This window comes from Pavona decussata, unplaced genomic scaffold (assembly GCF_977016875.1).
Source record: "Pavona decussata unplaced genomic scaffold, jaPavDecu1.1 SCAFFOLD_260, whole genome shotgun sequence".
Lineage (NCBI taxonomy): Eukaryota > Metazoa > Cnidaria > Anthozoa > Scleractinia > Agariciidae > Pavona > Pavona decussata.
Genome location: NW_028145663.1, coordinates 713,134 through 723,046, shown reverse-complemented (window position 1 = coordinate 723,046; position 9,913 = coordinate 713,134). Strand labels below are relative to the sequence as shown.

General features: G+C 41.9%; 1 protein-coding gene across 2 annotated transcripts; it reads right to left on the bottom strand.

The window, feature by feature from the left end:
- Positions 1–1,228: 1,228 nt before the first annotated feature.
- On the bottom strand, positions 1,229–9,197 carry LOC146456149 (uncharacterized). Of its 2 annotated transcripts, none has more exons than XM_085093290.1 (6): positions 8,934–9,197; positions 6,397–6,853; positions 5,614–5,869; positions 4,501–4,613; positions 3,210–3,379; positions 1,229–2,074 (listed from the first exon to the last, which is right to left on the bottom strand). In XM_085093290.1, the coding sequence occupies exons 2-6, from the start codon at positions 6,826–6,828 to the stop codon at positions 1,375–1,377; spliced, it is 1,671 nt and encodes a 556-aa protein (XP_084949416.1). In that variant the 5' UTR covers positions 6,829–6,853; positions 8,934–9,197; the 3' UTR covers positions 1,229–1,374. The 2 variants fall into 2 exon arrangements, with proteins under 2 accessions (XP_084949416.1, XP_084949417.1); XM_085093291.1 differs by lacking the exon at positions 8,934–9,197 and adding an exon at positions 8,316–8,454.
- Positions 9,198–9,913: the final 716 nt, after the last annotated feature.

Below are 9,913 nucleotides of genomic sequence, written 5' to 3'. Positions count from 1 at the left end.
TTGCTATATTGTGTATCTAGTGGCAATGTTACGAGTATGCACTAAAGATCCACTAAGATATGGAATCTAGAATCATTATTGTAAATGGAGGCCCGAAAAAGAGGTCCGTTATGCACACACTGGCGTTTATTCAAATTTGTATTTTTATTTGACTGAAAGTCATAGTAACATAATCTCTCTAACAACGTAATGTATGAATTGTTTAGGTTTGTACATTTTAATAAATCCAACTTACGGATGCCTGGCTTCACCAGCCGCCAGGTCCAAAGCCTAATTTGAACTACTATCTCTGATAACTAATTGCCATTGCTTAAAGATTGGGGCTGAGAATGTAATAGTACTTTTACCGTTAACTAAAAGCTCCACTACTCCCTCCCCCCCACCCTTAGCCCGCAACTCCCCACTTAACCCCTCCCCCCGTTTAGTGGACAACAGAAGGGTAATAACTATTACGATACAATAGAAAAGAATAGATCATCTAGAAAAATTTATACGAAAATAAGCCCCCTCCCCCCCAGCCCTACTAAACTCTCTGTAGTAAACCCTCCTATTTTGGGGTCTTGGGATCCGGCAGTAAAAAAAATCCCCAGGGGATAAATAGGGCTTCTAAGATATCTGATGTATTTACACTGTCACAGAAAAGCCGGTAGATAGATCAATGGCTTTCAATCCTATGTACATTATGAAAGTTGCGCAATAGCACAGTTGAGGTGAGAGGCCGGTAGTTAGGTGACACTTGATTACAAACGCGACTTTCGACTTTTAAGGCTTTTAACTGTCATTCTCTGATCATTTGCATCACGAAATTCTCGAGAATAGGCAAGTCAAAATCATTTTTCGTGGCCCTTTGACTGCCATAAAGGTCACACAAGGACAATTTGCCCGGCGTCCTCCACTTCAGCCTTCCTGTTTCCGAAGCTCATTAATTTCAACTTAGATCACAACTAATCATGATTGTAACCATAAACCGCCTCTCACACCCACTGCAATAGGACATTTTCACTATGGCGTCATTTGACTACAACTACCAGAATCCTTCAGTTTTTTGTTTTCTCATGCTAATTAGAGCTATTGTTCTTTGCTCTTCAGTGGGATTACAAAATTTGAATTTAAAAAGGAAAACAAAATGAATCCTGGAAGTTGTAGTCAAATGACGCCATCGTGAAAATGGCCTATTGTTTATTAAATCCACTGAATTTCAGAAGACAGAAGGGCCATGATCTAATTGTTGTTTTTGCGACTCCTGTAACATTCATTTTAATCACCAAAACTCCAACAACTTCTAATACTGTGTCTACTCTCCAACCTAGCCATAACGTTGCCACGCTATGAATATAGCATTAAAATAAGGTTGGTTACGGTTCGAAGAAAATTCTACAGCGCAACTGTCGCTTTCGAGTTACCAAAGATCGACTCTTGCACAAAAAGAGCCAACACTGAAACCTCGAGAAAAATAATAGCCGACACCATATTCCATGTAACGATGATTCCCATTATATCGAATCCGATGTTGGGCAGAACGTTCTGAAGATACGAAATGTACTTCTCGAAGTTAAACTTGGGTTTCTTCGCGTTGTGTCGCATCTTTCCGACGGCTCTCGCAGCGCCACGAAGAACGATATCCATAACTTCTCGTCGGGATCTCTTCGGCTTTTCTCCTTCGGGACGATTTTTATCCTTTTCGCCAAGCCTTTCGTCGTCGGACATTTCAGTGCTTTTCGGTTCGCGACCGTGTGGCTTTTGCTCATCATCGGACACCTCTGGATCGCTTAACGTTGCCTTGTTCGGACGAAGATGAGTTTCGCCGGCATAGCTTCGGGCCTTCGGTACATCTTCGACGCCCGACTTGGCTTCGCTTTCCGACTGAGAAGTTAGAGGATGGGAATTTGTTTTCTGCAAAGGAGGAAGGTTCTTCTTCCGAGTGCTTTGCTTTGCGCTGTTGACTCGTCTCCATAGACTTCGTCCTCGCGTCGGCTGTTTGTCGTTTTTCCGAGAACGCTCCGGTTGCGCCTCCTCTTCTTCGGAACTGCTTTCGGGTCTCTCGGCCCAGGCTTTCACTACCACCGCAAGATACCTGGAAAAATTAACAACGGCATCTTCATCTTCTTTATGAGGCTAAATTAATACATTTGACTAAAAATCTTCTACCGCATTATCCATTACAGCAATATAGTCCTTGCTTAACCAGAAGAATTCGAACGATGTGTGTTCATTACTGATACAAAATTTAGAACTGAATGTAAAAGAAAAAAAATGTGGGCTCTGGTCTATAAAGACTCTCCCAACCTTTCCTCCTCCTTAAGCGTTGCGAACCTTGGCTGACTTCTGAACGGGAACTAGGAATACAGTAGTTTCTTGTTCAGAGGCAGTCTTCAATTCTTTTTGAGCTCTCTGACGCTTATTCTCTATTCCCTTTGTTTTTGAGATTCGAGAAATGTGATTCAAACTTTTAAGAGTTCAAGTATCAACACACTCTCCCCCTTCCATCTCTCCCCCCCCCCCCCCCCCCTCTATAGAATACAGGTTGTTTGCCATTTACATGGGGATACCGGTTGGTCCATGATTTGTGCAAATGGTAGGCAACAACAACAAGCTTTATTTGCATAACTACAACAAATACGGTATTGCAAAAGCTATTCATAGCTAATTATTGATTCGTTAACTAATTCCTTAGATAACTTAAAATAGAATTTAAAAAAAAATAAATAAATAAATAAATAATAATAAATAAAGTAACTGAAGTCTTTGCTTATTTTAAACTATTCATACAGTAGAAGTAATCATTCCGGAGAGAAGTTTATCTCTCAATTCGAAGCACGAGGAAACAAATGAAGTTAGGCAGAACTCCCGGATGGGTAATTGCGTTCGAAATTGGCTTGTATCACAGACGTTCCGTTTCTGGCAAACCAAAATAGCCTTTTCATTTAAATTTCCGTGCTTTTTTTTCCCGGTTAATTGCAAACCTCCACAATGACCTTGAAAGCCCATCCTAGGAGAAGTAACTCAAACACACGATCCGGCCCATAGGTCATCAGCGGCTTGGTCCCGCCTGAAAAGCCGTCAAGCCGTTCTTTCTGATGTTGCTGCTCATTTTTTAAATTATTTTAAGTAATTATTTAACAAAATTTATAAATTTGTACTTTGCGCTTGGCGTTCAAAGGAACTAAGAGAATCCCACAGGAAATGTTATTAGAAGTCGCTCTACTTACCACGTGTATTGTTTGGTGACCCAGGCCGCCATGCAAAGTGGGTAGACAGCGGTAATGCTGGGAAGCAGTGCGTAAATAGCAAACACGCTCATCCGGGTCTTGTACAAGAACAGAAATGCGTTGACAGCTAACGAGGCGATACTGTACACCAGAAGGACTGCTAATGAAACCTGTAGGGAGTGGACCATGAAAGGAATTATCTTCAGGTTGGAAAATGAGGTCAGCATCGCAAATGCCAGAAGCCCGTTGCTTGGAGCGTACAGCTCCTATACTGACCCTTTGCTACGGCGTTTTAACAAATCGGTCTATTTTCAGATACGCATGGTAAAACTACTTCATGCTAAAATTTAAATTCCGGTTCACATGTCAATTCTGCAAAGTTTGAGACTGGTTAGTAAGGCTCCCTTGGGAGACTGAATTTGTGGGAACTTCAATTTAAAAATAAGTAGGTCTGCAGAAACGCCGTCACACGATTATCTAAGAGTTGTACGCCCCTTGAAATAGGCTCCTGCAAATGTACAGAAAACAAATTGAAATCTGTTTTTCATTTGCGTGAGACAACAAGGACAAATTTTTGAGTCCCTGATGCAAGTCGAACCCTCGTTTGACTCAGAGATCTAGAGAGTCGGGAGTGGTCAACGAGCAACCTCGGACCGTCTGAGACAAAATCGCTACCAGGGATTCCCATGAAATTTTTAAGGCAAACGCCCTGGTAACGAGGTCAGTCTAGTCGAACCCAGGCTCCTCAGCACACTGGGCTGATGTTTGAACCACTGAGCTAAAGAAAGGCTCATCGCCAGGACAGTTATTTTGCTGGATTTAAATGTGATCACGTCCTGTCTCCTGCTAGGCTCTACTATGTCAAAAGCTTCTGGTGTGGTCCTTGCAGTGCGTCGCGCCTTGCTGTGGCGACCCAACAAACTTTTTTTTACAAGTTAGCCAATCAGGATATCTTCCTCCTTGTTCATAAAATACAAAACGACATGTTTTCAATAATTCGTTGTTGCGTCACTTGCCTGTTGGACTTTGCGAGGAGGGGTGATCGTTAATCAAATTCGCGTATCCTGATTGGCTAACTTGTAAAAAAAAAGTTTGTTGGGTGGCCACGGTAAGGCGCGTCGCACTGTAAGAGAAAGAAAGCTGAATACAGTTTCTTTACTACATTGTTTTATCTAGAGGCGCGTTACGTAACTTGGTCTTTCTTGCCCTCATTTGGCGATCTCTCTGCATTATAATCACTCGTCAGCACTCCCTCTTTGTTATCGATAAAAAATGATACAAGCTGTCTTACCCTGCATGCCGAGGCTGACCTTTTTACAAACTTTCCCCTATCTGAAAATGACACGACTGCTTGTCTGAAGGTAATGGGTGAATCTCTACTCATCAAGTGTGATCTTATATCAGCTGAGGAATAAAAGAGTATTCGTGTTAATATTTCTAACAGGGTGTACAAAATGATAGGGAGTACCCAGGGCCTGGGAAGATGCTTGTCACAAAACTCTGAAATTGAAATGTAAAGCAGGTATTCATGACATTTTCAGCTTCTCATTTGCGCCCGGGCGGGGATAAGGCAAGGCGCAATGCCCCTTCACCCCTCCTATTTTTCTCCTAGTGTAACACGCATAACCAGTGACGTAAAGCAAGAAAAAACATGTAAATGTAAATGTAATTTATTTATCCACGAAGCACCAAAGAGCTCTAGGAACTCGTTCAAAGGTGTCCGTGCTTTCCAGGTCGAATTGGAATTTGGAAATGTTGGTTTTTGTGGAAGGAGGAAAACCGGAGTACCTGGAGAAAAACCCTCGGAGCAGGGACAAGAACCAATAACAAACTTAACCCACATATGACGCCAAGACCGGGAATTGAACCTGGGCCACATTGGTGGGAGGTGAGTGATCTCACCACTGCGCCATACCTGCTCCAAGAAGCATAGCGATAGACCTGACACCGAAATAATTTGGCTAGGCATTTGCAAGATTGCAAAACAGTGCGTATATTTTGCACTGTCTCGTCTCACGAACACGCGTCTGAAAAATTAGTTTTGACTCGGTGTTGATTTCTGATTGGTTTCCATTAAATTCAGTATGGCAGGACTGGCTTTGAAAAGTGTTAGATTTTCTTCTCTCACTGTGTAAAATCTTTGTTTATAAATAATTGAGAGATTTAGCATCGCGTTTACATGAAACGGCAAACGTCACCTTGCCGTTTCACGTTTCACGTAAAATAGTGTGAACCTTTTGACTTTAGCTTCGCGTATGCAACGTCAACTCGGAATGGACTGGAACTAGTAAACACTGCAAGTTGGCAACATTACAAAATGGCGGGAAAATCGTGGTCACGTGGTCATCTTTGCCGTTCGCGTTTCACGTAAACACGATGCTAAATCTCTCTACTATCTACATACCGTGAAACTCTATCATGGAATAACCCGTCATGTGCATGACGCAAACAGTGCAGCTCCAAAACAGCGCCAACGCAGACATGACGTAACAGCCAGCTATGAAGCGCACCACTTTCAGTATGACGAGCGCGTAATCCGGGATCTCAGACTTGTCTCTACTCAGGTTGATCTTGACGTCCAGCGTGTCGTCAACATGCAGGCAGGAATAGATAGCCGCGCCACAGACCAGCCCAAACACAAAGGTGAAGAGCGGCAACCACTGGGTAGAAAAGAAGAAGGTTCTCACGTTATTTTGCGTAGCCTAAAACAGCCGCCTCTTATCAGGTCCCGGTCTCTGGCGACGAACTCCTCTTGCGATCGGGAGCGATCAGGTTCGCCTTTATAAGAGGGCGGGAACAATAAGAGGAAGCTGTTTTTCGCCCGGCTAGGAGGCAGCCCCAGACGTTTTCTTTAACATTTCGTCAACCCCCACCAGTGGCGTTTTTTAGGATTAGATAAATTCAGCCGGCAGAATTTTGAGCATACTCACTACGTGCGGCAGTGAATATTCTGCCGGTACAAAACCCCATTTTCGACACCAGTTGCTTTCTTTTTCCCGCGCGAGACAACGGTTTCATTGTTTCTACGCTTGGCACCGACCGCATTTTTCCCGCGCCTGGTTGTATTTTGCCTTTTTCCCGCGCTTCACACCGTTTTCAAGTTCTTGCTTCGAATTCTGATTGGTTCACTGATTTGTTCTTTGCGTTTTGTGATTGGCTACTTTGATTACTTCAACTGCGACCTTACCTTAAACACTCTCTCAAATCTCTTCAGCGTTTTTGGATATCTCTGTTCTTCTTCCAGTATGGACATCCCCTTTTCTAGCCACGGTAAAATCCTTCTATTGGTGAAAACTGTGCATACGATGCACAACAACACGAGACTCAGTGAAACTGATGCCCATCCGTAGGTATACACTTGACGAGCCGCTAGGAAATCTAATGTTCCATGTGTAGTTAACATGATCAGCCATAGAAACCCGCCTAGGATACCTTGCACGCGATAATTCTGATGCGCATACCCAGTGAAGACTGCCACGCGCAAAACGGGTTTTAAGACCTCGAATGTTTTAGTGACCGGCATTTCAACGGATCCTGTCGCCAGGTCTTCCTTGCGTGGCGATTTTACAGGAAGAGAGATGTTTCCCTTTCCTCTATTACCGAACAGACGTCGAAACATAGCTGCAGTGAGGTGATTGCAGTTCCTGCAGATAAAAAAAAAAGGTAGGGTAATATTGGACACGCCTAACCCTTTCCCTCTCCACCCCACCCAAGCCCAACATGGATGGGATGTTACTAGGCTACAATCGTGGACAATTCAAGTGAAAAATTAATACCCTTCCCCCCCTCCCCTCTTCCCCCAATTTCAATGATGGAAACTGAAATCTTGCGTTTTCTTTTACGTGCAAATTCAACAGCGATTTTGGGGAAGGGGGATTTTATTTGGTTTTTATTGTCAAAGTTCGAAGTGGAAACTCAAGACCACCCCCCTCATTTCAATAATGGGAATTTTCCTTTGCACGCGAATTCATCAAGTTGATTGATTTTGGGGGAAGGGTGTTTAATATTATTTTTTATTCATGTAATCCATTGCTATTTGGCAAGATCATTTTTTTTCGAGGTGTGTGGTAGGTGAGGGTGGAGTTCTCAGTTCATACGGAGCTGCCAGTCTCCCTGACCTTCTAGAAAGACAATGTGGAATAAGGTTCCATATCTATGGCAACACCAATTAAACCAAGACAGAAAGGGAAGTAGCGTTGATAGGGGTGAGCATATATTAAAGAAAAAATCAGCTGCGTGTGGACCCACACAATCTCCAAAATATCTGTCAATCAGGTGTTGCAAAATTGTGCTTTGCCAATCACAAAAAACCATAAATAAACTCACGAGTGACAGTTCCTATTTTAATTTTACTTCTCGTTAAACTTCTTAGAATATCATTTTTTATGATATTAATTTGAATTCAAAATTCAAAAATAATACGAAATATACCATTTACTAATTAAATCTCCTTTGTATACGGTACGGTAGTTTTCCATCAAAAATATGAATCATGCAAATCACAGTTGTTCATTATGTCAACATACAGACATTCAAAATAAATAAACTTCAACTTAATTTGAGTCTCTTCTGACTAGATTGTAATTTAACACGCTGAATCCGAGCAAAAATTTAATTTAAACGTTAAAAATACAAAATAATGTAATTGACAATATTAAAATTAATCAATAATGTTTGAAATTCTCAGACATTTGATTAAAATACCTAACTTTGATTAGCGGCGACCATGAAATCAGCAGCTGAAAAACTTGCAGGCGATGCAAAGTTCGATTTATTGTCCAACAATCCTTCGATTGTTTATCATTCGAATTCAATGCGGAAATTTACACAGCGTATATTAAATGGACACACATACAGGGAATCTCACGGCTTTTACCCGCCGAATAATTCGTACGTTTTATGTCATGATCAGTGATAGGTTATCAAAACATTGCGATTGAAGACGTATTTTACATGCCTGTGTCAAAGTCAACCGCTATAAAGGTGATTCTATTCACAAAAATACGACTGCGTGTTTCGCAATCCATTGATACATAAGCAGGACAAATCGTGTCAATTTCGCAAGTACATTTCACGAGAAATGAACACTTCAAAAGTTAACATTACCTTTCACTTGCAGGCGCATCTTTGTCGATTTCTGTGGCTTCCGTTTGGATCTTATTAAAATTTTTACTTGAAACTGCAGCAGTACGGAATGTCTGCGAGCTCTTTATTGCGAATTAGCCGATTCGATTATCACCTGGAAACGAGATATTTCCTTATTCGTCTTGTTCTAATTCTAGCGGAATAATAAAGGAGGTCGAAACTCGCTGCTTGCATGACGTAGTCACTAATTGACACATAATGTCAATAGCAAACCTCAATGGCAGAATGAATGTACGAATAAACAACGCAAGTAAATCATACAAATTAGACTGCAAATTAAAGTCTGATGAACAATGCGAAACGCTAAACAATCGTATTTCACAAGCTGTGAAAATCGGCAGGCTCCAATTGGAGCGCGATCCACAGAAATATCTACAAACACGACGCGATCAACTTGTTCTGAATATTCGACCTAGTTGATGAATAACCGGCTGTCTGTATCTTCAGCAAAGAAACAAACAAACCAAGTAACATTTGCGTCATAAATCACTGAAAGCTTGTACAAAATTTCAAGAGCATCATCGTTAACATAAAAGCTTTATAGAATGGCATCTCCCGTTGAGACATCAATACACTTACCTCGAACTTTCCTTTAGATCTGAGTCTTTGCGTGTTGTATCTCGTTGTTCGGCTCAATGCTTTGTGTCCTTAGGGCCAAGAGTAGTTAAAATACCTCATTCGCTCCTGGCTGCGCCTAAAGTACGATTATGTATAGATTTCATTTTTCTGCAATTTCTGTTTGGATTCCGTCTTGTCAATATTTCGTCAGACCGTTATAAAGTATTACGAAGGAACCAAAACATTTACGGTATTTTCTTGATCGCAATATTAAAACGCATGACAATACATCAAAAGAAAAATTTGCATATATGACTCCTGAAATAGAAGATATTAACAAAACAAAGAAACTAATCAGCCTTGGAGCCTCCCCTGTAGTTTTTCTTTTGTCGTACCAGAAAAAAGATTTACAAAAGACATTGCATCCAAGCATTTTCAACTTTGACAGTTGTCTCGCTTAGACTACGACTAGCTACAGCTGTCACAGCTGCAACCACTCTTTTTTTTGGAGCGAAACATTGGATCACGCGAAACTCACGCGCGCTCGCGTATATCGCTCGCCTCGCGCGCGCCTATCTTGAGATGAGTTCCAGGCCTTCTTTAGTAGAGGGGGAGGCCGGTGAGGGGTTCTTTCTGATCCCCCTTCCCCACTTTCCGTAGGCCTGACTACTGTTACGCTCACGTTAATTACCTGGCCAAAGCGAGACACGCGCGAGACCACGAAAGATGGACAATCTGCGCGCACAAACTCGCGAGACGAGTTTCTGCGACCCACAAAGCCTTTGAGACTTGGGTTACACTGGTAACTAGGGGGAGTGGGGTTCTGGTATGTAGTGTGTACAAGTCAAGTAAAGAATGCACGAGATGAACTGAATCTAAAAGCAGAGACTGGACGTTTTCCTCTCGTATTATCATTTCTTCCGCTTCTCACAATCTGAACGGTAAAAGACTGTTTAGTGAGAAGCAGTTGCACTACGAGGCTGTGAATATCCTATTGTGAG

Coding starts and splice junctions, on each gene's coding strand:
- LOC146456149 (XM_085093290.1), bottom strand. CDS start 6,828: ATGTTTCGACGTCTGTTCGGTAATAGAGGAAAGGGAAACATCTCTCTT. Junction 4,614..5,613: donor TTCCATGATAGAGTTTCACG/GTATGTAGATAG, acceptor TTTATTCCTCAG/CTGATATAAGATCACACTTG. Junction 2,075..3,209: donor GTCACCAAACAATACACGTG/GTAAGTAGAGCG, acceptor TAATTTTTCCAG/GTATCTTGCGGTGGTAGTGA.